This window comes from Marasmius oreades, chromosome 2 (assembly GCF_018924745.1).
Source record: "Marasmius oreades isolate 03SP1 chromosome 2, whole genome shotgun sequence".
Lineage (NCBI taxonomy): Eukaryota > Fungi > Basidiomycota > Agaricomycetes > Agaricales > Marasmiaceae > Marasmius > Marasmius oreades.
Window position 1 is genome coordinate 1,528,578 of NC_057324.1, and position 24,605 is coordinate 1,553,182.

The following is a 24,605-nucleotide window of genomic DNA, read 5'->3' on the forward strand; positions in this document are numbered from 1 at the left end:
ACAAATGAGCTATGGTCCAAGTCATGATCTCACACCAACACCCTTCGTAACTAGACCTCCAGAATGTCCGCATCATCCAACCCGAACTTCAAACAACTTCGTGTAGCCGTCGTTGGTGGAGGAATTGGTGGACTGGCTGCGAGCGTTGCGCTACGACGCGCTGGTCACGTCGGTCAGTGAACACCTCTGGATCCAGGGTTCCGTCAGAAGCTGACCCCAGGTTACAGTCAACATCTACGAACGTAGAGACTTCAATGTCGAGGTTGGCGCGTCGATATCTTGTGCCGCCAATGGCACGCAATTTCTTCGCGAATGGGATATCGATATCCCTCACATGAAACCCGTCATCCTGGTTTATAATCTCCATTCTCAGTTTGCAAAGCTTGCTGATAATGCTACGCCTGGTGTAGATGAAGCTCGTCATGCGTGATTGGGAAACAGGGAAGATATTGAACCAGTACAACTTGGATAATTATGAGAAGGAATGGGGAAATGTGTATAACATGTTCCATCGGCAAGACATGCATGCAACATTGTTAAAGACCGCTACATCCCCAGAGGGCGCAGGGCCTCCTTGTACAGTCGTCATCGACCATATGTGAGTTCGAGATGATCGCCTTACGAGTGTCAACCAGCCAGAATTCACCTCCGTTTCTACCTTCTGAAGATGCGACTCAGTCGATTATGAAAACGGAATAGTCACCTTCAAGAACGGCGTTATAGTCAAGGCGGATATGATAGTTGGCGCTGACGGTATCAGAGTGCGGACAGTCTATTACCTCGATGTGACAGTTGAAACTAAGACCGGCGTACAGTCTGTCGTGCGACAGGAGTTGGGAATCGTTCCTCAAGTGACCTCCGCCCCGCAGACTTGTTATCGTTGCAATGTCGAGCGATCTGTGGTCGATGATCTAGGTCTTGTTAAATACTCTTACGAGCCTGCAATGTACAGTGCTTCGTTTCTTTCGGTACGAATGCTCGTTTTGACTGCAACTTTTTCGAAGCCATTATTGGGGCGGTATGATGGGAAGGAATGGACGCTCCAAGTATTACAAGATCGTTATGTCCCCTTGTTCGGGAGGTGACATTATCTCGTTTTACTGCACGTCGCGTTGCGCCTCCACAGAGTGCCATCTTGCTCACATACTCTTTAGGTTTCATGCCTACGGAGATGACACACCACCATGAAGAGGGTTTTGTTTTCGAGCAAGCACCTGTCAAGGATATACTTGTTGGAAACTATGACGAACTTGACCCCAATTGCGTTAATCTTCTCAAAAACTCAATCGAAAGGTTGCCTTGGCGGCTGTACGTGCACCAACCTTATCCTGTGAGTCTATCTTCTTCATCGACACCAATCGCGAAATCGATTCAGACGATTGCATAGTATTGGTTCAAGGGTAAAGCATGCCTTCTCGGTGACGCTGCCCATCCAATGATGCCCCATCAGTCTCAAGGTGCTTGTCAAGCTATTGAGGACGCAGGGGCCCTTGGAATCATTTTCTCGGACAAGTACAATTTCACCACCGATGTACAGGCCGGACTGGCTATGTATCAGGTCATTCGCAAAGACAGAGCGACACGCGTACAGACTGCTTCGGCAAGAGCGACTGAAAACTTGAACGAGCGCATAGGTTTTACTAGCCTAACTCCCCACGACGCATCTTTGGCCGCTGCTTCAGGCAAGTTGACAAGTGAGTGCGATTTATATCTAGCAAGGCGTCCCAAACCAAACAATGATTCCCAGTAAATGAGATGAATAGTTACAGAATGCATGATCATGTCGCAGCGGAGGTTTTGAAGCTTGGGTCATGAGAGGGTATCTGGGCTAACTTCTAAATCGGTGTGTAGCCCTACAGCCGAGTCAATAATCTTATGTATGTGGTTCACTTTCAATTTCCTTGGTGTCGAAACTGGGAATTGCACCGATCTTGATTAAAAACGTTCTCTGCAAAGCTTCAAGCTTCAGGAATCACCTAACCCCAAAGGCATCCAATCGTGCTTCCAACTGAAGTCACTAGTCATGGGATCGAACACGGGAGTCGGACCTCCGTATATTCTAAGAAGGATATCAACAACCCACGATATGTTGGACATTCGGTGGGTGTGCTCGAAATAGATGGAATATATCTCTTTTCCAACGCATTCGTCATTTCGTCGCATCTCCATGGTTTTACGCCTTTTCTTTTGGCTGGGAATCGCAGCTTTCATCTCCCGGGCACTTTCTAGTACCGGTCCTCAACCAGTTTTTCCCTCGGATCTTGCATCTCAGTTGGAATCGAATGTGCCATTATTCATCAATGTAAGGGCGCTGTGCCTCCGATTCTAGTCGTCGAATGACTTACTAGTCTTTTTTCGAAGCTGCCGTTAGATCACTTCGACGCGAATTCGAACGCTACGTTCAAAAATCGGTTTTGGGTTAACGCTACTTACTACGAAGTCGGGGGACCTGTCTTCCGTACGTACAGGCTGTTATCCTTTTTTACGGACCTCTTTATCGACACTCTCTAGTCTTCGACTCCGGGGAACAAGACGCTGCTCCTTTACTTCCTTACTACCTTCAGGTGAGATTGTTGGAGGTGTAGACCGGTATCAAGTTGAACGGATTATCAGGAATATCATGGTTTATCTGCGACGATGCGACTTGCGAAACGGTACAAAGGATTAGCCATTTTATGGGAGCATCGATATTATGGCGATTCTCAGCCGTTCCCAGTCAATGTGTGTGAAGTTACTCCCGTCTTCCGACTGGGAGGCTGAATTACTTTCCCACTTTCAGTCAGATACTTCCCCCGACCAGTGGAAATACCTGACAACTGAACAGGCTCTAGAAGATGTCGTTTTCTTCACTAATTCTTTTAAGAAAGCCAACGAGAACCATACGGCGATCACGGACTTGCTCAATCCCTTTGAACTTCCGTTGCATCCTTCCGTTGTTCCATGGGTGTTTCTAGGTGGCTCATATCCCGGTGTGCGAGCAGCTCATCTTCGTGTGCGAAACCCAGAAATTATTTTTGCTTCTTGGGCATCATCTGCTCCAGTTCAATCACAGGTGGATATGTCAAGCTACTACAAAGCTGCCGAACGCTCTCTGACAAGGAACTGTTCTGCCGATTGGGTTGCAGTCACCCGGTACGTGATACCTTCATGATCAGCCGCATTCTCATTCCTTATAAATCTTTTCTGCAATCAAGTTATGTGGACGATGTTCTCATCAATAGTGACGTAAAAACAAAGAACAGCTTGAAGTTTAGGATTTGGAAAGCTCGATTGAGCCATCCCGGAAACAACACGACGGAGGCTGACAAGTTGACAGAGGAACAAGCTAGTGCCAAAAGCGATGTTTCTACTGCGTCAGTCCTGATGGACCCACTGAATTTTTACCAGGTTGGTGTTCCTCAGCCACCGACGTCACATTCTAAGTAGTAGATTTGCACACCGACAGTATTATGGCTTCGCAGCATCCCTCCTTCCTTTCTGCAACCTCCTCGAAACCCGTAACTTCACGACAACACCTCTGGAGACAGGAATCGTTGACACGAACGGTGTCGAATCTGCCGTGGACGCCTTTCTGGTGGCCATAGGTGAACTAGACTATGACTCAATACCGGGGGCACCGGACGATCCAGTTGGAGACCGTTCATGGATGCGTCAGTATTGTTCTGAGTACGGTAAGTTGTTCGACTACTGAATCTCTTACAAGATGACTGATGTTCAAAGTTTAGGATTTTACCAGCGAGGAGACCCTCAGAATCCGCTTTCCATCGAGACCTCTCTCATCTCGCTTGAACTCAACCAGAAGGAATGCGACGATACCTTTCCAGATCACCTCCCGAGTTGGCCTCAAGTGGAAAACGTCAATAAATATGGCGGTTGGGATATGCGCCCGTCTAACGTGATGTTTACCAATGGAGAATGTGAGGAATACGCACTTCATCGGTCGTCATATCTCACAAAAATGATGTTTACAGTTGATCCTTGGAGGACAATGGGTTTAGCGTCCATCGAGTCCAATTCCCCTCATCGTGAACCGTCTGTTATCATCCCTCCGTACGTTTTATTTATTGCATCGACATGGCTTATTCTCATGAAAACGACCACAGCTGCAACGAGGCTCCCAACGGATCATCCTTCTTCGGCATCACATATGCTAACATGGTCCACGTTTCTGATATGCGCGTATTGCTTGTCTCAGACGAGAATCACACCGACTTCAAGACAGTGGGGTTTTACAGTCCGATTTCACAGGAACCTTTCTTCGAGGGCCTAGGGCTGTTTCAATTGGCTTTAGATGAATGGCTGCCCTGTTTTGGGAAATCATAATTCATAATGAAACAAACGTTTACATCGTACATTGCTACCCAGAAAGTAGTCTGTGTTGAGCGCTGTTCATAAACTCTTCCGCATCCAAATCATTTCCAAAACATATTACAGATGCTAGTGTATCCCGTAGTTGTATCGCGCTACTCATGTTTCTTCCGCCTGAAATGCTCCTATACATAAGGACGTGCAGAGAGCTTCAAGGACGCAAGGATTTTTCTCACCTTCCTCACTTCATCGAGCTTTCCGATTCTGGCAAGATACGCCGCCCCCGAGTCTGCCCACACTTGATAATCTGTGATCTTCTTCTCGTCGTCGAAATCGAGCATGTATGCAAATTTCTCTTCCCAGCTTTCACCTGTACTCTTCCAGGTGAATTTGGCTCTAGCTTTGCATGCGACCCTCCGAGAATGACTGTCGACCACAAACTCGACAAACTCCATTTCTTCGTACGAGAGTAACGAACCAATCGTCTCGAAATATGAACGTATCGCGGGGGCTCCAGCGTATTCTCTGCCTAGGAAAGGTGCTAATGCCTTTTCACCGTGTTCGATGGCAGTAACCTGGTGCGTCGTGCTGAAATGTGACATAACTGTATCTAAATCCTTATTGTCCGCTAAGGCGTTGCAGAATGACTGAGCAGAGGTTTGTAGTTGGGCTCGAAGTGAAAGTTCCATGGCAGGCAGGGTTGCAGTCGTTCAAGGGCATCAATGAAGTCATAGCCTCGCCTCAAGTGCAAACCTTCACAATTGCAACCCGGATACAAGACTCGATCACCATCCAGCAATCCCTGATTGATCCCTGGCGACATTCGGCCCTAGCACGGTCCACGGTCTCGGCGTTCTGCCACTCTTTTCACTTGGAACTCGCCCTCGCAGTCCTGGGAAAAAAAGAGGGACTTCTCGACGGAATGCACCCGAAACCTTTCTCGAGTTGCACGGCAAGAAGTTGAACTTGAAACATCACTTTTTGTCGAAGGGAGGGCAACGCACCGTCTCTCACGGTTTCTGCATGCACTCGACACGTGTAGCCGGGCTTTCAACAACAAGTGTGTTGGTAGCGTTGTAATGCTCACTTTGATCGTAAGTCACCGAAATTCATGGAGTCTTGTGCAATCCTTCTCTCTACGTTTCCAGAAACACACCGGCGCTTACCCAGCGTGACCATGGTGCTCACTTCCACATCGTCGCCTTCAAGTCGAAGTTTAAAGTACCCACTTGGAGAATTTGGACCTATTCACGTGCGTTAATTTTCGCCTCCCCCGTCTTCGCCCTTGGTCAGGTAGTTCGATCTTGTCACATTGGTTCCTTTCGTCTCAACTCTCGACTCGGGATTCCAGCCGACAATACATCTCTCCGTGTTTCTCCCAAGTCATCTCGTCTCCCAGGATCTGTGTAGATCAATACTTTTCCAAAGGCTCCGTATGCTTATGGGATCTCGCCTTGTTGCCGCTCCGTTGACGCGCACATTTCCAGCCGCGCGCAAGGGTAGATCGTAATGAATGTTACCTCGTTTTGTTACTCTTGTACTCTATATAAGCGTTCACTCGCAATTCGTATATTCCAACTTTCTCATTTTCCTGCTCCTCTCAACTTCAGACATGGCTATGGTCTTCCCCACCTACGACACCTACAATTCGTACGGACACCTTCCGATATCTCGCAGATCATCAATGGCCTATGGTACAAGTTATCCCTACGGGCAGGGTGCATATGACCCGATGTACGAAGTAAGCCCGAACCCTTACCCTTTTACTCACTTCCTCGGAATAGCGGTAAATATCTCTCTTTAGCACGATGTTTATGGCGCAGTAGCTGCTCCGATCACACATCGTATAAGGAGTAACGGTGCGTAGATTGCTTCTGGTTTTCTTCTCTACTGAATCCTTTCCCTTCGTCTAGCATACCGTGATGGAGATTACTATCCCGAGATGCAGCCACGTTCCCGTCGTCACTCTACAGTATCTGTAGCTTCGATGGTACCTCGACCTCCCCCGTTGGATGCCTACCGTCGTGCTAGTAGCATTCAAATAAAATTCAAGCGTAGAGGCAGCCTTCTTCAGGGTGTATCCCTCGCTGAAGCGCAGTCTCACGTGAGATTATCGTCCAACGACTCCTACACGATACACGACCTACACGCTGACAGGCGGAACACAATATTACTTAAAGTCAAGGTACGTTCCATGCATTTCACGCGAAACATGGACTGCAACACTCAAACCTTGTTACTAGTGGTCTGGGTACAACTCATTATTATACGAAATACCGCTCGACTCATATGATGGACATATCACCTTGCAAACATTAGCAAGGAGAGTTTCCCGCGCTTGTGTGCATTACCTCCAGGTTCTGCTTTGGGCTTGTCTATAATATCATTCACGATTGCTGACTCTTTCGACTAGGCCAATGCGGTACCTGTAGCTTGGGATCGAGTGGATCTTCATCATCTTGAAGAGCTCTCGCAAGGTGTATGGCGACCAATGCTAGCCATGCGGTAGCTCAATTACACCCTCTCTCAAAATATCTGTTTTCCTGGGATTTAACGTTGGTATTTATCTGGGTTATATGAAGACTCTTGCATTTCATTTCACTACTATCATTATAAGGTGTTGGTTTTCTTTATGGCCCTCTCAATGGCATGGGAGGTATTTTCGTTTTTCTAATTGGAAGCCTCTGCAAGGAAGTGGCAACTGTGTATATGTAATCGTGATGTATCTATATTTCAAACTGTCAATCATAAAACACTTCTTATTACATGAAAAGTTCGTCTGGGATTTGGAAGTTACGTTGTGAAAGGATTGCACGAACAGACTATGCCCCTGACCGCAAAACTCGCCATACTACCCACCGCCAAACCCCCAACAAGACAGAATTGAGCAATTGTAGCAGCGACGTCAATGTCTTCCTGCTTGCCTTTGAGCCGTGGATTGTGCTCCAGTGATGGGGCAGCCATCAAACACATGCTACACACATAACCGTTCGATACCCCGAAAGCGAACAAGATCAGCATAAAAAGGAAATCGGAATTGATGAGGGGCGGTGAGGTTGAAGGGCGGTTAATATTGCACATGAGGAACAGAACCACGAACACGGTTCGCGCCAGTGAAAGAGCAAGCAATTTGCGTGCGGACCATACCAATAGTCTCGGGAATGAGCACAGGTAACGACTGAAAAAGTCACCTACTCCAAAAACGAGGAAATGCACCGAGGTGAATAGCAAGGGGTGAATGTTGGGGTTTGTAGGCTTCACTGAAACGGTGATAGGTGGGAATACCGCCTGATAGATGGGGGTCAGAAATGGAATGAACGGAGCGAAAAATCTGAGGACCCACCAGCGTTACTGCGAAGACATAGGCCGCGGCAATCTCATAGACAATGTTGGTCTTTGCGATTCTCAAGATTCGAGCTCTTCCTTGTGCGGGATCAGACCTCCCTTCCGAAACCAAAGTCTGGGTTTCACCAAAACTTCCATTTTCGTGCACATCCTTCCTCCCGGCTTCCAAAGAGCCCGCGATGATATGATATTGGGGCAGAGTTACCAGCCACCACTGAGCGGCTGCCGCAGCAAGAAGAAAAATCGTTGACAGCGCGAAGAAAATGAACGCGGCACGCTCCTCTGGTTCCCAGTCTCGCGAAGTGGAAGTAGTCTCAGTTTTGGTTTCGCTGCCTAATGACGCCGCTGCGCTGAGCAGCTGTACTGTACTGACAGCCACAGCGACGGCGGCCTGACCTGCTAACGTCGCCTGTACAGTGGTATGACCAAACCGCGAAGCCACTGCAATCACTGAGTTTTGCAAGTAAGCGCCGGCTGCTGCCTGTGCAATACCATTTAGGATCACGAAAGCGAAGAAGACGCCCGCGGCCATGTCCACCAGTGTACTGAGGGTTAACAGGAAACAGAGCAATGAGAGCCAAAGTAAAGAAAAGATCGTTTGTCGTGAGGGGGAAGACTACTCTCACTGTTTTAGCTGTATGCAAGTACTAAAATGGTGAGAGCTTTCTACACACCTCCTTAGAGGTCCAGGTCGCATGTGCAAGGAAAACAAAACCGGCAATCGTGAAAGTGATGGATAGGTACGAGCTGAAGGTTGACTGTAGTGGTGTATTTGCCAGTCTTGAGAGGAAGTAAGGTGTTGCGGTAATGAGAGCTAAACGAAATTCAAGAGGTTTATAGAGGTAAAGCAAAGCTTTGCGTACCATTCCATGGAAGAAGAACTGCACATCCCAGCACAAAATATATTCCTTGAATCCTCGCATCCGCGACGATATTGGGAGACGGAGGCTCTGTTTCTTCATCTTCTGGCTCTAAATCCAATGAATCATTATTGCGGTACAAGAGAATGGGATTCGATGCTACTGGTGCTTGAGGTATTGGGTGATATAGAGCCTCTGGTGAGGAAGACATGACCGCCAACGTCTGAGGTGAGGCGCGCGCATGTGACTCTGCCAAGTACTAGCTGGCTGTGAGTCTGTGACGTCCCACTATATATATTGGGTGACAGTCTTCAGGCCACATAATTATAAGTGGTGGATTGTCAACTTATAATTAACTTATATAGATATAATGTGCGCAACGGCACATTACACGATCGGTACGACTTGGTTGGGTTCCTCCTTCAACGTCAACGCAGTTAACCTATCCCTCTTCTTCTCCTCTTTTCTAAGCCTCCTTACATGCTTCCTCTCGAGTTTGGCCTCTCCTCCACGGCGCTGCCATCTGGCTTTCCTGAGTGCCTTCTTCTCCTGATCCAGGTTTTGACGCCATTTGAAAGTAGCTTCCGCCCTGGCCTCTCCTACGGTTCGCCCACTGAGGTCCTTCAATTCATCGTCAATCATACTTTTGAGAAGGGCTTTCTTTTGTATTTGAGCGGATTGCCAGCGCTTCAGCTTCTTCGCCCGTGAATGAGGGTTGGATAGTTCTTTGAACAAAAACTGCTCAACCTGCTGCTGTTGATGCGTATGTTTGGGTGAGTTATAGAGAGAACTCAAGAATTCTCTTTCAGTCGGAGTTCTCGGTATTAAACCCTTGAGGGTGGGGGTGAAAGGTGGGGGTTGATAAGTAACCTTTACTACTTCCCCTCTTGGGGTATCGTACCGGGTTGCTAAGAAAGGTTCAACAAATCGATACTAGTGTCGGAACACGGGAACACGTACGTTCCGCGTGCGTACGAGGCTCTGGTTTCGGCCAAGGGATGTTGATACGTTCGCCCTTGAGATGAGGAATAGTTGGCGTTGTCGCAGTTGCATATCTATCCCATTGATACCGGCGTAAAAACGAATTCCATTTAGGGGGAGAGCTTCCTAGACGCTTTGCGAAAACTCTATAAAGTATCATGAGTAAAATGATGGCTTCCAGGCAAAACGCGACACACGGAAGAGTCTGTGGTTTGGTTGTTCCATCTTTTGCCGGAAACTCGTATTCCCCCAAGTAAAGCTGGCACCTGGAATAGTGGTAGTTTTTGTTTTTACGTCGTACTTGTTCATCTGCCTGTTTCAAATACAGAATGAATGCGAAGCGGCGCGTGAAATGAGAATTGAGACTACCTCTTCTTGCTGATACTGAAGCCCGCGAACATACACTCGGTTTCTGAATTTGTTAATGGCCAAAACTTCTTGAAGAGTACCCCTTGTATCACGAAGCAGTCGTATCTGGTCTCCAGGCACTACGTTCCAATATTTTATACGATCTCTTGTTTCAGCAACCTTCTTGCTGAAAGTTTTCCAAGTCGGACGTTCCAAGGCACGTTTAAGCCTTTTGGTGACCGGAAGGAGGTGGCGAAAGTTTGTCGTCCACGGGGATTTTGTTATTGCACTGGTGATATCATTTCTGGCCAATCTCTGCAGCGGCATAACAGCAAGAAACTGGTGAAGAAGGGTGTCAGCTCCGAAATATTGAATCAAATCATGTGCACTCTGAATCGATCACGTGCACATTTTCAAACCGCTACAAGGATGAAAATATTTCAAGGATTGTACATAATTACAGGAATAGGAATATCCAGGTGTACAAGAGCGCGGTTCAAAAATTTACACTTGTAGCGAGGTAACACATGTCCGTATCATCCAGAAGGGGCTTTCGGAAAACCCCACGCTGTGGTGGATGAGCTAGGATCGTCAGATTCCAAAGTCTGGTCAAGAGAAGTCAGATATTGACGTCTGAGCGGATAGTCGATCATACCTCAAGTAATAAACCTAGGACTGAGTCAACTTCGGAGAGCGGAAGACCCCCACAACCGGTAGCGATTAATTTTCTATAATCTGCCATCCTTCCACTGGTTCCTGCCTCAGCTTGAAAGGTGACGAGCTCGTCAAATAGCTCTTTTCTGCGTTTCCTATGACGACCAATGTCCTCTCGTAATGAACCACAAGCACGTTTTAAAGCTTCCGGATCTGAGGGGCAGTCTGAATGCAAAGCTATCAAATCAGAGATGTCCTCTGACTGAGTATAAGCTTTTCTTTTGGATTTTGGTCTATCATTCTCTTGAGGCTCTCCCGCTTCTTCGTCCTCCACCCGAAAAGTGGCCGTAGCAGGGGTCAAACTTAGCTGACCTCCAGCTGCAGCTCGTATAACTCGCTCCCGGTTTTCCTCATCTTTGACCCACTTCTCCCATCCCAACCGATATCTACGGCCCATTCTGGAGTGCAGTTCTGAATCGAAATTGACGAGTGTCTGCTGCGTGTGCACGAGATTGTCTGACTGAGCTCGCAGAACTGCCACCGTCCGCTGACTCTCCAATATCTCCGCCTGGATATTGTTGAGTAACGCGTGTGCCTGAGTTGTATCCCGTTCTTTGTCACGAAGTTCCTGATCAAAAGAAGAAGCTAAGCTATCCAACATGCTCGTCATGTCATTGACGCAACGCGTACTAGCTCGTTGTGCGGCGACTGAGTAATGAAGAGGAGGACGATCGCCATTACCGGGAGCTAAGGAGTAGCTTGTCGAACCATGACCGGAGGGAAACGCCGCCTGTGCGTTCCGAAAAGACATCGCCGCGGCACGAGAGATCGGCACCGGCGAAGAACGGAAACGCTCGTCCTCGAGGATGTAGTCCTCAGCACTCTTCCCATCTAGATTGGCGACCTTAGGATCTGCACCATGGTCGATTAGCAGCTTAACCAAACGTTTGCTTCTACAGCGAGCGGCCATGGTCAAGGCCGTTTCCCCATCGGCATCCTGGAAGTTAATGACGTCCGCCAGCTCTTTCGGGTAGTCCGCCAATCGGGTAAGGATGGTCTCCATGTAGTAACGAGCTGCATGGGTCTTGCCCTTAGACATTGCCACGTCAATTACATGGTGAAACACGGTACGGTTGTAGTTGTCAATATTCAGTGTGGATTTGTGAAGGAGTTCATAGAGTTCTGGGAATTTTCGGACATCGTAGTTGTTGGCGAACATGACACTACGCATCAATGGGGTTTGCCCTCCTTTGTTAACTTTGTAGAGATCCGAGCCAGCTGACAACAAGAGCTTCACGATTCGTATCCGTCCCATAGCACAGGCCCAGTGAAGTGCAGTGTGTCCATCATCGTCAATGGCAATATCTGGATCAAAATCAGGAGGTGGAGAAATGAGGATCTGTGGAACCTGATTGGTATCCGAGATGAAGTACTCCAGTATCTGGTCGCCATACGCGCGGGGATTGCGAGCTCCGTTGAGTTGTGAACCATCATCCCTGTACAGACCATCATAGGGGTCATCGGAACGATGTTTACCTTTACGATGGGCGCCATTCTCATGAGGATTGGGGCTCTGGATAGGGGAAGGAGTGCGAGAACTCGAAGAGGCTTCAGACGGTGCGGGTGACATGGAGCCATCTTCCGACCCACGCACAGACAAGGTGTCTTGTTCCGTTTCGGAGTCAACTGTGGGAGGTTGTTTGCGTGAGGACCTGGTATTTACTGAAGTTGCTGTAACATCGTTCCGGCGTGTTTGTTTCGAAGGGGCGCTGGAAACGAGGTGCCGAGGAGCTAAGGGAGGACTCTTTGCAGCAGGTTGGAATTCAATAATCGGTTTGAGGAGGGTGTCGCAGTTGTATTGTTTCGCCAGAGAGTGTCCACGCTCAAGAGGTATCCAAGTTCCTATTGAGACGATAGATCAATTTTTGAGACGACTGGGGAGATTGAGAGGTACCTTGATATTTGCCATACCCACCTTGCACTTTCTCGTGCTCTCCTTTCTGAATCTCACGTTCTAAAACACGAGTGCGTTGTGGCTTGTCGAATCCAGCAACCTTGAGAATTTGTGTCGCGTTAAGCCAGGCATCCGACCGCCGTCTCATAACGGCTACTCCTTTACACATCCTGAGCGCGTTCACAAAGTCAGAAGGCGTGTAGATCCGTGTTAACGAGTACCCACATCTCATACACTGGTATTCCACTATAAGTGGCCTGTGATGACCGGTAAAAATACTGACCGGCAGAAGATGAAAATGTAACATGCCTTGAAAATCTGACTGTCAGGCATCTCCACGAAAGACTCGACGCGACGTAAAGAGTTCGGAAGGTCGCTCGAGTATAGGGAATCTTTATGAGGGGAAAGGAAAGGGGCGATAGGTGAACTGGCCTGTCAGTGAGTGGAAGTAACCGTGAAACTGCCGTCGTGACACTTAGGAACTAGAGACAACACAGACAAACAATCTCCTTGCTTACGCTCATGGACGAGGAAGAACCAAACTCTCTTTGGACTCTCAAGCCCCCGCTTCACAGTTCTTCCCATCCAAGAGACAAGGAACCGATAGAAGTCCAAAAACTGAGGAAATGGCAGGAAGAACGCGTCAACAGAAGGCTACGAGGGGACTACGAATCTTCTGTCTTCAAGCTCTCCGACCTGGTGAAAATAATCCGCTTTAAATCTTTGATCTTTCATTTATCATTCCTTGTAGATTGCTAGCAACTTAGCACTGCCTCTTCGAATTGCAGACGTACGCGTCGAGGGTGCCAACAAGACTCGGGCTTCATTCCTGGGCTTCCTCATCAACCCACTACTCCCTTGCAACACAGGGAACCCAGATACTGCCGACTTAGAATCAGTACTATATACGACTAGGAGTATAGGAGATGTTCTCAAGCGAACCGATATATTCCATGCAGTGGAAGCCCGCTTAGAGCGCGCCAAAGATGTACTTAGCTCTCCAGAGGCGGTAGATATTGTATTCAAAACACGAGAGAAGGGCAGATTGTTCCTAAAGACGTCGACCGAGCTTGGAAATAATGAGGGTAATGCTGTGAGTGGATTATTACCTTTCGTTGTTGTGCCTATTGCTAAATTTACTCAAGAGTGCTACAGTACGCCTTCGTAATGTTTTCGGCGGAGCAGAAGCCCTCGAGGCCAATATGTCTCTCGGAACAACTACAAGGAAGTCATTTCATGCCTCATTCTCAGCCCCAATAACGGCGGATCTTGAGACATTCGCCGAGTTGACGGCATTCGGTCTGCAGAAAGACCTTTCAGGCTTTGCTAGTTGTTCCGAGGCTCTACGAGGCGTAAAGGCGCTTGTCAGGGTGAGCTAGGTCAGCAGTCCTCATGCCTATCGTTTGACTTTTTGTCCTCAACTGGACCTTTAGCGTGGTGACTTTCCTACAGGTTCACATGAAATCATTTATGAAGCTGTACTGAGGAATATTGGATCTCTTACTCCCACCGCCTCTTTCAGGTTGAATTTTCCGACTGCCTAACTTGATTACCGAGTTATCTGACATGACAATTCTGTAGTATTCGAGAGGCAGCCGGACAAACAACAAAGTCTTCTTTTTCGTACACTTACACGCTCGATACCCGCGACGATCGAATTAGTGCTACCCGCGGTTTCTACACGAAATGGACTCAGGAACTGGCCGGCTTCGGGGGAGACGCATCGTTTTACAAAGCTGAAGCCGAGAATCATATCTCAAGGCCGATAATGCCAGGCGTCGTTGGTCTTTTCCCTATCTTCCACTTCGGCCCATGAGATTGATTCAACTACTAGTTCCTCTCATTTTCAGCTTGTTCAGGGCTATTATGGGATATCGGCCGTACAAGTCTATTCTCTGATAGATTTCAACTGGGCGGGCCACTCTCTGTGCGTTCGTTCAGACAGAACGGCCTAGGACCTCGCGATGGCTGTACGCAATCTTGCATCCCGCTACCCTACTCACAGCAAACTTATGTTCAATTAGCGGATTCTCTAGGAGGAGATCTCTATTGGTCTGCTGGCCTCAGTCTCGTGTCTGACATTCCGAACAAGCCTCATTGGCCGATAAAAGCTCATGCCTTCCTCAATGCGGGACGATTGGACCGACTGGACAAATGTACGTGGTCATTTCATTTGTTTGTAACCACTTGCTGAACCTTTGATCTGACAGCTCGTAGCCTGTTAGAAAATGTGAAACGCGCAGTTGAGCAACCTTCAATTTCAGCGGGAGTAGGTTTGATATACCGTTTCGACCCAGTCAGATTAGAAGCCAATTTTGGATTACCTCTCGTCGCCAACAAAACCGACGGAACCCGAAAAGGTCTTCAGGTTGGGATAGGTTTAGAATTTCTGTAAATTTGTAGATTGAATGTTGGACGTTGGACTCCACGACAGATGTGACTGTAATCCAGCGTGACGTGCATGTCGATCGCGTTATTTAGGCTTGTTATGAACGGGATGTTTGTTTGTTTTGGTTTGGTGTTTCCCCAATCCAAGAGAGGCATGCTTTGAACACGCCCCTTCAACACGCCGTTCATCATTGCTCGTATCTTTCCCCAGCCCTTCCTTCCCTTCGCTCGCATAAACATGCCACCTAAATGCGAGCCTCTTTGCTATTTCGATGAGCGGTGCGCGTCTACATCCCACACTGTCCACTGTTGTCCTAATACTTTCAACCTCACCTACTTAATTCATCCAGGTTATACTTTACCACTTTTCCTCACCCCGCTCCCAATCCTGGAGTTCTCAATCGACTGGCTTCCGACCCCTGTTATCGTCCACGCGTCCGGCCGCGTTCAGTTTATTCCTCGTCTAGTTCCGACGAGGATGCGACTTATTACTATTTTACAATCGATGACCAGCTGCTTTACCTGTCCTTTTTCCAAGACTGGGGGCCTCTGAACATAGCCATGGTTTATAAGGCGTGTATATTGATACACGAACTTCTTCAGGTATGAGAGCTTCCATGAATTAGGCCACTTGCGTGTCGAAATTTATTCCGACAGGACAAGGATTTAGAATCTCACCGACTCGTCTTGTACTCCTCGAGTGATCCGAAAGGGAAAGCGAATGCAGCATTATTGATGGCTCTCTATATTGTATGTGCTATCGTAACTCTCCAAACCTACCCATATAGATTGAAGGTTGTTTTAGATGATCGTTCAACGGCGAGCACCATGGGAAGCGTTTAAGCCGATCGCTGAGATAGAATTCATGCCATTTCGAGATGCTGGTCGTGGACCATCAGACTTCAATCTCAATATTCAAGATTGTTTATGGGGGATATGGAAAGCGATGCAAAACGGTTTGTGCGACATGAATGAGTTCGACATCGAGGACTACGAGTTTTACGAAAAAGTAGAGAATGGGGATTGGAATTGGATTACACCCAACTTTGTTGCCTTTGCGTCGCCAGTGGACCAGAGCTGGATCAACCAAAGAAAAGACTCCAATAATCCTACAACAGGCCGATCGTCTCTGTCTTCCTCCACTAGCAGCAACCTCGCCTTACAACGCAAACTTCCCACACCTTTTCTTAACTGCTTGGACTACTTTGAAAAACGCAATATTCAACTCGTTGTCCGGTTGAACACCGAGTTGTATGACCGTAATACGTTCCTAGACCGGGGGATCAACCATATGGAGCTTTACTTCGATGATGGAACAAATCCCACTGACGAGATTGTCCGTACGTTTTTGGATGTTGCTGATCGAGTCGTTGAGGCTGGAGGAGTTGTGGCAGTCCATGTAAGTCAAGTCCAATAGTTCAGCGGGAACTAGGTATATTCTAATTGTTTGATAGTGCAAAGCAGGGCTCGGCCGTACAGGTACTTTGATTGGAGCCTATCTCATCTGGAAGTACGGTTTCACGGCAACTGAAGCGATTGCATTCATGCGAATCGTTAGACCTGGAAGCGTAGTTGGACCTCAACAACAGTACATGTATTTGAAACAACTAGAATGGGCAAAATGGGCTGCGGTTGACGAAGCTCGTAAACAACAAGCTGCTGCTGCTGCCGTTCTAAATCCAGTTCCTGCATTAGTGACACCTGCTACACCACCAGCAGATACAGACGAAGATCTTCCGCTGGTTCCAACGACCCCCACATCCAATAGCACTCCTCTCCCCCCGGTGACACCTAGTCGCCATGTCGCAGCCGCAGCCGCGAAAGCGAAGGCCATTGCACCACCCGGTCAGCCACGGAAGACGCCGAATGCCAAACGACCAGCTCAGGACTCAGACGATGACGAGAATGATGAATCTGACGACATCCTACCATCTCTAGGTGTCGCTCCCCCGCGCACTCGAAATTCGCGAGCGAACGTTAGAGGGCCGCCTACAGGACGTGGAATCACAGCCTCCGAACAACGCCCCACCCGTGTTACAAGGTCCACCGCTGGTGCGACAGCCATAAAGAAGAGTGGCGCTGCTGGTGGAGTTGCCTGTTCGTCACCAGTCAAGCAAACTGGTCAACGACCTAACAAAATCCCTCGGCTCGCCACTACTAGAACAGCTGCTCCCACCGCAGCCAAGGCTACAGTGGAAACCAGGTTGCAGACAGCTGTACCGGGCCCATCACGCCGACCGAATCCTCCTCAAGCCCCAACACCATCCCGACTACCTACACTCAGGAAACAACCTACACATACGTCTTCGTTGAGTGAAGTCGCTACAAACGCTACTTTAAAGAAGGGAACTGTCACACCCACGTCCGATGCATGGATGACGACGAATGCAGCAGCGGTTGTCAAGCCTGGATCGAAATCTGAGCGACCCGGGCTGAGGAGTGTCAGGCGCAGACGTAGCAGTTTTAGTGCTGCTGACGTTATCGCATGAGAGTCGCATATTTATATCATTCTTTCTTTGCATTGTCGTTCTCTGGATATCTCATTCATCTGATCGCTTTATCTCAGTTTTCTTTTATCGGGACGTTGTACGTGCCAGTTATATCAGGTTTCTGTCGTTTTGTTTGACTTGTTTTGTTGCATTGCACATAAACCATCTTCCCCCCACCTTATCATCAAATGCTTTCTAAAGGCTTATCTATACAAGTTACTGATTTGTATATGCTAGGCCGTGAAAAGGAGATCTTAGGATTAGGGCGCTCTCTGTAAGAAATCTTTATCTATTGTTAGAAAGCTGCGGACTGCTGCCTCGTCTATGCTGAGTATTTATGCACGCATTCAAAGAACCACCGAACATCTTCGGGATCAACTCCAGGTGTAATGCCGTGTCCCAAGTTCGCAATCCAACCTCCTTTGGCAGACCTGAAACCCTCGCACATGCGCTTGACAGCACTCTCGATTGCTGGTTTGCCAGCATAGAGCACGTTCGGGTCCATGTTGCCTTGCAGAGCAACTTTGGTGCCTACAAGCCGGCGTGCCTCTGTGGGATCGACACACCAGTCAAGCCCGAGGACATTGTATCCAGATTGTTCAGCGAGGAAGGCTATTGCATGGTTTGCGCCTTTGGCAAATAAAGTCATGGGAACTGGCGTAATTTTCTCTTCGATCAAATGTTTGCGCACTTCCTGAGAAATATGACGAAGAGTAGGAAAGGAGAACAACTGGAAGTCGTGCGGTGACAGTTCCCCTGCCCAGGAATCAAAGACTTGAAGCATCTAAGAGCTGGTTAGAACGAGTAGAGAAATTAGCGCAACACACACCTGCGCTCCAGCCTTTACTTGGCCAACCAGAAAATCGACGCATACATTGGCAATACGCATGAGAAGCGCTTTTGATTCCTCCGGATACTTGAATATCCACGTCTTGGCCTTTTGGAAGGTTTTGCTCCCGCCGCCCTCGATCATGTACGCAAACAACGTCCAGGGCGCGCCACAGAATCCGATCAGGGGAACCTCACCATTGAGCTCCAACCGTGTCTTGGTTATAGCCTCAAAAACATATTTCAACTCGACATTCACATCGACAACCTGCTTCAGCTTCTTAATATCCTCTGGGGTGACAAGCGGTTCAGGAAAATGTGGACCTGGGTTCATTAGGACTTCCATTCCCAATGCCTGCGGGATAACAAGAATATCGCTGAAAATGATGGAGGCATCGATGAGACCCGTGTATCGTTGAATGGGTTGGACGGTGATCTCTGTTGCCAGACTAGGGTTGCGGCAGATTTCGAAGAATTCGTGGTTTTCGCGCACTTTTCGAAACTCTTGATATATTGTTTTAATTACAACCAACATATCGTTCATCAAGGAGGGCGAACCTGGAAGATACCGTCCTGCCTGCCTCATGATCCAAACCGGTGCGCGAGAAGTGACTTCACCTGTTTGGGGTTCTGTCAGTTCAAAAGGTAGAGAATGAAACGCGTAATATTCGTGCCTCGAGCTGCTCGGAGCAGAAGGTCATTTTTGAGAGCCGGAAATTCTGAATTCATGGCGGCTTGAAGTCAAGCACAAGATCAAGGTGAAGATCATGATAAATTCTTAATCTAATCTGATTGTGATCCTCTACCGTCCTCCCTTCATGAGGGGACTCTGTTCCCTAGGCTCAGGAATATCTCATGCCGAATCCAACGCCAACGGATATTTTAGACTCGTATGAGATATATTTCTGATCTATTTCCCTGCTCAAATGTTCCCCAGTTTCAAGAAATCCGGCGAATATGATCGTCTCCGTCGTGAACTCCTCACTCAATTCCAGAAGAGCGTAAGTGATTGCTTTCAAATTCTTCTTTTCGAACGCTACCGACGCCCAAATTGTGACATAGGAAGGAATTGAAACCTTTAAATCAAAGATTGAAGAAAATATCCGACAGTTGTTGGTATCCGATGCGAGACTCAGACTCGATGTGATGAGTGGTTCTTTTACACAAAACACACAAAAATTGTTGGTGGAGCAGGTTGAAAGGTGGGGTAATTCGTTTCTCTAACATGCGCAAAAGCAACTGGCTTCCATCGACCTCTAATCTAGGTTCCCCACCGTCGAGCGTGCGGTATCCGACCATGCCATGTTCTCCGATCCAATTTTCATAGCAAATATTAGGGGTTTTATTGAGGGTGAGATCGCTGAGAACAAAGATGAAAAGAAGGGAACGGGAAAACTGGTCGGTACTAATCCAAGTGCGTTACCCAGTGCATCTTCCGTTCACATTGACATTTTGGATTGCATATTGTTCGAACCAGACAAAGACAGTCCTTTGCGACCTGGCGTGAATCGTCCGTCGTCCCCAACATATCTCAATGAAAACGTTCGTACCGACGCGGACACTAATCGCACTCATGGAAATTCGAACTCGAACCCAACTTCCGAGTCCCCTGAAGAAATAGGTTCTTCCACATTGGAACGTTCTCAAAGTAGTTCTCAAAGCGGGGCGCCTCCTCCTCCCCTTCCCTCTGTACAACCGGACAACTCTAAGGCCAAGATGGATTCAGAGATGGAGTGTGTTACTACAAGTGTCCCGGACATCGCCATGCAGGATGGCCCAGGCAGGGAAGGGCAAGAATAGCCATTGGTCACCTAGAGTACTGACATGGGAGCGGTCGATACGGACCCGCACAAATTTGGACAGTCCGACTTCTAGATTTGATAGGAAATGTAGGTGGCAGTTCAGGAAGGAATTTTGCTACCGGTTCGTGCGGAATCAGCTTTGTATTAGGAGTAAACGACAGTCAAAGGAGTTTCGGCGTTTTAAAATACACACAAGGTGTCTATATAAATTCATCTCCGCGTATTAGGCCTACTGCTTTATCTGAACGCGGAATAATGGCGCATTCGAACGGTTTAGGATGGCTATAGATGATAAGTGTTACTACTTCAAAGAAGGTGGCGTAGCGTCCCACCTAATCGTACCAGTAGTCCTCTCATTGACAGGCTCGACGACAACCCCATTTTCTGTGCGCTTTGATACGTCGAACACAGCAAGCGACATGGCGCAGGATGCGAAGACGGACACATCAGCGAGATGCATACCTGACGGCGTTCCGAATATCAACGAGTGCTTTTGGGCAATAGGTTAACGTACCAGGGCAGATACTTAAACAACAATGAAGTTTGTATAATTATCCTCGAAGAAGTCAAATGAAAATAACGCTTACCGTCTACCAAATCCGAAACATAGAGGTCGTGGGTCAGGTTCCACCCCACGCCCTTCGGCAGAGATATACCGGTCTGGATTAAATTCCATGGGATTGAAATAAATCTTTGGATCGTGTGTGAGCTTCCTGTGAATAGGTGAGTATTGCATGTCGTCCGACGAGCCGATGAAGTTCTGCTAACCATATGTTGGGCAATATCAAAGAGCCCTTTGGGATGAAAAACCCCTCATGAATGTCGTTTTGCATCGCTCGATGTGGAACGGCTAGGGAGTATAAAGGATGATTTTCAGTATGAGTTAATGTATCCCGGATGCTGAAAGTGATATACCGAGGGGAACGACAGAGTTCCACCGAAAGACCTCTTTTACCAGCGCATCGACATAAGGTAATCTGCTGCGATCCTCTATCCTCGGAAGGCGCTCATTCCCGACGACGAGGTCAATTTCAGCTTGTGCCTTCTTCAGAACTTGAGGGTACAATGTCATTGCGAGGAAGAATGCATAGATCGCTGATACCGTCTATATTAGTATTGAAGTTGGTAAAGATCTGTGTAAAAAGGTCGAGCATTGAAATCTTACGGTATCCGATGCCCCTGCATCCAGGTAAGTCGATTGCGAGACCGGAAGGTTCAAAGATGGAAGACCGGTGCTTACCACTGTAAAGCGAAGCGGCTGACCATTTCAGATCAAATTCCTCTTCATCGTCCAGATCTTTGTTTTCAAGACGCGAGGATGAGAAGGACGGCATTGCCGTACCAGCGGCCTAGAGGTAACATTTAGTACGTAGAGTTGGCTCTAGAAGGAGGGGGAGATAAACGCCACAATTTGCTGTTTCACATAGTTGTGAGGCTGCTCGACCATCTCGAGAAGCGTGGAAGCCCATTCCTTTGCGGTTCGTTTGAACCCTGCTCCTGGTAACCAGTCTGGAACATGACGAACTGGTAGTAAAAAGGTTAGGATACGGTTTTTTGTGAAGGAACCACACTTACGGACAGGAACTACGTCAACGAGAAATTGACCAGGGGATGTTGCCATCGAGAACTGTTCCGTCGCTAGATCCGCCAACTGAATGAAGGGATCATGAGATTCCTCCACTTCGTAACCATGTGAGATTCGGAGGACGACTGCTCCCGCAGTTCTATGTAGATGTTCATCGTTTCAGAGAACTCAGATAGTAAGGGGAAAAGAAACCTCTCATCCCCACCTGCGAATATGGTCCTGAAGGTGTGTAGGGTCCTTTAACACGCGCTGTAAAAACTTTTCCGTCTCTAGCTCTGAAGCAGGATGATATTGTCGTATGATTGCCTGGCTTCCAATTAAGCTGTGAAACAACCTGCGGTAGCGACGAAAGCGGTCGCCGTACGGCAAAAGAGCAAGGGTGTTTTTCCATCCGACCATTTCTCCCCCCATTTGCAAGACTGGGCGATCAGAGTAAATTAAAGATTTTTTGTCAAGCATGTCAACTGCAGCTTTCAAAGAGTTGAGAATGACAATCGTTTGACCCAGAACTGAGAGAATAAACAATAGTCAGGGCCGTGATGGTGTCGCTTTTGGATCGTACCTGTCACCGAGGATATATCCCCTAATAACGGTAACATAAGAGAAATACTTGTGTGAAGAAACGCTAACGTTGAGACACGAACCGTAAGTGTCACCCCATTGAGCGAAAGTTAACCACTCTTTTTCCGAGGGCATATCGAAGACGTTCCCTATGAAGGGAAGACCTCTGGGACCAGGAGGTAGAGGTCGCTTTTCACGCCTGGTATTCAGCAAAAGTTTTCGTATAATCGCGAGCCCTAGAGCTCCCAGACAGACATCAAGAACGACGAAGGGATTTGTAGCCATGACGAAGGGCGGTTACCGATGAAAGAAGAGGGAAGTGAGTGAACTTTTGCGATGCCAGGGCCTTTATAAAACTTTTCAGCCTAGTCCGAGGCCGAGTTTCCTGGCATTACATTCCAGAGAAGTTTACCAAAAAAAAAAATTGCGCTATCCAGATGGACAGATCGGCCCAGTTTGCGGCACGACGGGGCGCAAGAACACTCAGATCCTCCTAATACTTGGGGGCCTCATCGTGAGTTGCCTGTTCCTAGGTACAATGTCCTCGCTCGCGTCATCACAGTGCATGTTCCAGGTGGAAGAAGCTTGATTCTTTAAAGGGATTCTCAAAAAAAAAAAGAGGAGTATCTGATGGCACAGAGGTGGCAACCGGGGCGAGGCAACATGAGACGCATGGATAGAAGACTGGCCAGATGTACTACGCGTCCGAAGGCTGTCGAGATTCTGGCATCCCATGCAGCCACGAGGCGCTACCTAGTGCTCATCTGAGCCTCGAGGCATGTTAAGAAAGACACTTGCGAGGATCAGCGACGAAACGAGAAGCTGTTCGCGAAAACGGTGCCGGTGCAAACGCAACTGAACTATCGTGAGAATCGGCAATAAGCTGCCGAGGACGGGTGGCACCAGGTGCCCTCTCGCCAACGAAGGTCGATTCTACAGGACTCCAAACGGCTATCTACTACATTTTCTCTCCCGCAGTCACTTCAACAGACTTCTCTGCGACAGATGTCTGTATAAACGAGCTTCAAGTGAATAAAATTCGTGTGCAGACCGGTTTGGTAAACTTACATTGGCACCGTCTCCCTTCTCCAACTGAATACCTTGCTCGGAGTCGCGTACCAATTCGTGAGTGGTATCAATCTTGATTGCAATATTCGTATTTGGAGACTCGGAGACTATATCAGTCGAAGGCTTCAACATGAAGAAAATCAAGATCTTACTCTAGGAAGCTTGTGGCACCTCCGAGTCCCGCGTGGAACGGGGAACGTCTGCAAAGAAAACGATTGTGAGGAGTCACCGTCCTCCGTTTCGCCTCTGTCAATAAAGATATTAATTCCGTAAACACCGATTGACGGGATTGATTGGCTAACAACCTTATGCTCTTTCGGGCGTTCAGAGTTGCGAGCAAGGAATTCGAGTACACTGCAAATGGAAAGCATCAACTTGCAACCTTCCGACCGGGGACGGATGTTCGCCTCGTGTACCCACATCTTCCCAAACAGAAGTAAAAGGTCACATATATCAATGTCTTTCCCCAGACCAAGTTCTTCAACAGAGGTAATGTCATCGTAGAAAGAAGGAACTTCGTATAACAAAAGCGCACCGAGATTAAGGAGGCGATAGCGCAGATACTTGTTAGTAGTCCAGTACTGACACTGAACACGATCTTATTAATGGTAAGCACGAGCATTAATCATGCAAAAAAGACGGACTTGCCAGTTTGCTAATCATAGTGTCTGATCTGGAACAGTTCTCAGTTTCCGTCAGACTTCAGCGAATGTCATGACCGCCACTACCTCTTGAATCCTGTCCGAGAGTTATGGAGGTAGTAGAACAGGCCCCCGGCTATGAACACGTCGGAAAGGACTGCTAGTACATTGATAGTATTCGAAAGTCCCTGTAGGCAACGACATCGTGGGTTTCCACCACGAAAGTAAAAGATATATAATCAGTACTTACCTTCAAATGTTTCAGGTCTTCCCAAGTGACAAGTTTCAGGCTACTTCAGAATGAGAACGGACTTGACGACCAGGCCGGAAGGACCTACGATTGAGCGGTGAAGACTGAGACGTCGTGATGTGTTAGCTGTCATCAATCGTTCTCGGTTCCGGTGACACGTTCGGAACAGCTTACCGACGGAGCACACTGAAGCGACCAGTCAAGGATCCCCTTTGAGGTAGTGTTTTGAACGATAAGAGACGCTTACCAAACTCCCCCGTTACCAGAGCTCCCTAGATAGAGAGACGTCGGGTTAACCGGAACATTCCGCATTCGACAGAGTCAGGATGGCTTACTGTAAATATCGTTAAAGGGACGTTGTGTTTGCTCACTACAAGGATTAGGCGTCTCGTTCGATCTTCTGAGCTGATCGTACCCACATCGCCAGACCCGCACAGTCAGAAAACTACACAAGCCTCAATAAAAGAAGAGACGAAGAAAGATAGGAATGGACATCACGTTTGGACAAGAAGCCCAATGAGCCCCTGCGGAAAATTATATCAG

General features: G+C 47.9%; 13 protein-coding genes across 13 annotated transcripts; 6 read left to right on the forward strand and 7 right to left on the reverse strand.

Annotated features, from left to right (window-relative positions):
- Nucleotides 1–63: 63 nt before the first annotated feature.
- Nucleotides 64–1,815, forward strand: E1B28_004069 (uncharacterized protein; the record flags this gene model as incomplete). The annotated part of the gene is made up of 9 exons (XM_043148525.1): nucleotides 64–172; nucleotides 228–352; nucleotides 411–598; nucleotides 668–761; nucleotides 816–946; nucleotides 1,005–1,102; nucleotides 1,155–1,330; nucleotides 1,388–1,694; nucleotides 1,748–1,815. 9 exons carry the CDS (start codon nucleotides 64–66, stop codon nucleotides 1,813–1,815), a joined length of 1,296 nt encoding a protein of 431 aa, XP_043013124.1.
- Nucleotides 1,816–2,167: 352 nt separating this feature from the next.
- Nucleotides 2,168–4,323, forward strand: E1B28_004070 (uncharacterized protein; the record flags this gene model as incomplete). The annotated part of the gene is made up of 10 exons (XM_043148526.1): nucleotides 2,168–2,302; nucleotides 2,362–2,458; nucleotides 2,512–2,564; nucleotides 2,614–2,721; nucleotides 2,780–3,132; nucleotides 3,195–3,387; nucleotides 3,446–3,671; nucleotides 3,726–3,917; nucleotides 3,972–4,050; nucleotides 4,104–4,323. The coding sequence occupies 10 exons, from the start codon at nucleotides 2,168–2,170 to the stop codon at nucleotides 4,321–4,323; spliced, it is 1,656 nt and encodes a 551-aa protein (XP_043013125.1).
- A 170-nt stretch (nucleotides 4,324–4,493) lies between these two features.
- E1B28_004071 (uncharacterized protein) lies at nucleotides 4,494–4,997 on the reverse strand (the record flags this gene model as incomplete). Its single annotated transcript, XM_043148527.1, has 1 exon — nucleotides 4,494–4,997. One exon carries the CDS (start codon nucleotides 4,995–4,997, stop codon nucleotides 4,494–4,496), a length of 504 nt encoding a protein of 167 aa, XP_043013126.1.
- Nucleotides 4,998–5,821: 824 nt separating this feature from the next.
- E1B28_004072 (uncharacterized protein) lies at nucleotides 5,822–6,817 on the forward strand (the record flags this gene model as incomplete). Its single annotated transcript, XM_043148528.1, has 5 exons — nucleotides 5,822–6,049; nucleotides 6,113–6,167; nucleotides 6,222–6,493; nucleotides 6,552–6,665; nucleotides 6,722–6,817. The coding sequence occupies 5 exons, from the start codon at nucleotides 5,822–5,824 to the stop codon at nucleotides 6,815–6,817; spliced, it is 765 nt and encodes a 254-aa protein (XP_043013127.1).
- A 108-nt stretch (nucleotides 6,818–6,925) lies between these two features.
- On the reverse strand, nucleotides 6,926–8,748 carry E1B28_004073 (uncharacterized protein). The gene is made up of 4 exons (XM_043148529.1): nucleotides 8,517–8,748; nucleotides 8,328–8,467; nucleotides 7,652–8,269; nucleotides 6,926–7,596 (listed from the first exon to the last, which is right to left on the reverse strand). Exons 1-4 carry the CDS (start codon nucleotides 8,722–8,724, stop codon nucleotides 7,102–7,104), a joined length of 1,461 nt encoding a protein of 486 aa, XP_043013128.1. The 5' UTR covers nucleotides 8,725–8,748; the 3' UTR covers nucleotides 6,926–7,101.
- A 152-nt stretch (nucleotides 8,749–8,900) lies between these two features.
- Nucleotides 8,901–10,169, reverse strand: E1B28_004074 (uncharacterized protein; the record flags this gene model as incomplete). The annotated part of the gene is made up of 4 exons (XM_043148530.1): nucleotides 8,901–9,421; nucleotides 9,474–9,640; nucleotides 9,692–9,807; nucleotides 9,864–10,169. 4 exons carry the CDS (start codon nucleotides 10,167–10,169, stop codon nucleotides 8,901–8,903), a joined length of 1,110 nt encoding a protein of 369 aa, XP_043013129.1.
- Nucleotides 10,170–10,378: 209 nt separating this feature from the next.
- E1B28_004075 (uncharacterized protein) lies at nucleotides 10,379–12,783 on the reverse strand (the record flags this gene model as incomplete). The annotated part of the gene is made up of 5 exons (XM_043148531.1): nucleotides 10,379–10,447; nucleotides 10,498–12,398; nucleotides 12,451–12,620; nucleotides 12,676–12,707; nucleotides 12,760–12,783. The coding sequence occupies 5 exons, from the start codon at nucleotides 12,781–12,783 to the stop codon at nucleotides 10,379–10,381; spliced, it is 2,196 nt and encodes a 731-aa protein (XP_043013130.1).
- A 170-nt stretch (nucleotides 12,784–12,953) lies between these two features.
- Nucleotides 12,954–14,865, forward strand: E1B28_004076 (uncharacterized protein). Its single transcript, XM_043148532.1, has 8 exons — nucleotides 12,954–13,149; nucleotides 13,202–13,543; nucleotides 13,596–13,820; nucleotides 13,884–13,972; nucleotides 14,032–14,230; nucleotides 14,285–14,420; nucleotides 14,475–14,606; nucleotides 14,661–14,865. The coding sequence occupies exons 1-8, from the start codon at nucleotides 12,973–12,975 to the stop codon at nucleotides 14,843–14,845; spliced, it is 1,485 nt and encodes a 494-aa protein (XP_043013131.1). The 5' UTR covers nucleotides 12,954–12,972; the 3' UTR covers nucleotides 14,846–14,865.
- Nucleotides 14,866–14,967: 102 nt separating this feature from the next.
- Nucleotides 14,968–17,517, forward strand: E1B28_004077 (uncharacterized protein). The gene is made up of 5 exons (XM_043148533.1): nucleotides 14,968–15,117; nucleotides 15,189–15,441; nucleotides 15,496–15,588; nucleotides 15,644–16,237; nucleotides 16,293–17,517. The coding sequence occupies exons 1-5, from the start codon at nucleotides 15,077–15,079 to the stop codon at nucleotides 17,325–17,327; spliced, it is 2,016 nt and encodes a 671-aa protein (XP_043013132.1). The 5' UTR covers nucleotides 14,968–15,076; the 3' UTR covers nucleotides 17,328–17,517.
- E1B28_004078 (uncharacterized protein) lies at nucleotides 17,518–18,896 on the reverse strand. The gene is made up of 4 exons (XM_043148534.1): nucleotides 18,830–18,896; nucleotides 18,714–18,773; nucleotides 18,157–18,659; nucleotides 17,518–18,111 (listed from the first exon to the last, which is right to left on the reverse strand). Exons 1-4 carry the CDS (start codon nucleotides 18,882–18,884, stop codon nucleotides 17,650–17,652), a joined length of 1,080 nt encoding a protein of 359 aa, XP_043013133.1. The 5' UTR covers nucleotides 18,885–18,896; the 3' UTR covers nucleotides 17,518–17,649.
- Nucleotides 18,897–18,950: 54 nt separating this feature from the next.
- Nucleotides 18,951–19,955, forward strand: E1B28_004079 (uncharacterized protein; the record flags this gene model as incomplete). The annotated part of the gene is made up of 5 exons (XM_043148535.1): nucleotides 18,951–19,045; nucleotides 19,093–19,156; nucleotides 19,218–19,357; nucleotides 19,421–19,569; nucleotides 19,633–19,955. Exons 1-5 carry the CDS (start codon nucleotides 19,011–19,013, stop codon nucleotides 19,953–19,955), a joined length of 711 nt encoding a protein of 236 aa, XP_043013134.1. The 5' UTR covers nucleotides 18,951–19,010.
- Nucleotides 19,956–20,258: 303 nt separating this feature from the next.
- On the reverse strand, nucleotides 20,259–22,388 carry E1B28_004080 (uncharacterized protein; the record flags this gene model as incomplete). Its single annotated transcript, XM_043148536.1, has 12 exons — nucleotides 20,259–20,419; nucleotides 20,472–20,482; nucleotides 20,545–20,670; nucleotides 20,726–20,807; nucleotides 20,873–21,062; nucleotides 21,123–21,136; nucleotides 21,198–21,306; nucleotides 21,366–21,481; nucleotides 21,533–21,681; nucleotides 21,748–22,051; nucleotides 22,105–22,125; nucleotides 22,187–22,388. 12 exons carry the CDS (start codon nucleotides 22,386–22,388, stop codon nucleotides 20,259–20,261), a joined length of 1,485 nt encoding a protein of 494 aa, XP_043013135.1.
- A 554-nt stretch (nucleotides 22,389–22,942) lies between these two features.
- On the reverse strand, nucleotides 22,943–24,102 carry E1B28_004081 (uncharacterized protein). Its single transcript, XM_043148537.1, has 8 exons — nucleotides 24,063–24,102; nucleotides 23,900–24,000; nucleotides 23,820–23,844; nucleotides 23,592–23,769; nucleotides 23,477–23,525; nucleotides 23,324–23,417; nucleotides 23,172–23,270; nucleotides 22,943–23,112 (listed from the first exon to the last, which is right to left on the reverse strand). Exons 3-8 carry the CDS (start codon nucleotides 23,832–23,834, stop codon nucleotides 23,062–23,064), a joined length of 486 nt encoding a protein of 161 aa, XP_043013136.1. The 5' UTR covers nucleotides 23,835–23,844; nucleotides 23,900–24,000; nucleotides 24,063–24,102; the 3' UTR covers nucleotides 22,943–23,061.
- Between the last annotated feature and the right edge of the window lie 503 nt (nucleotides 24,103–24,605).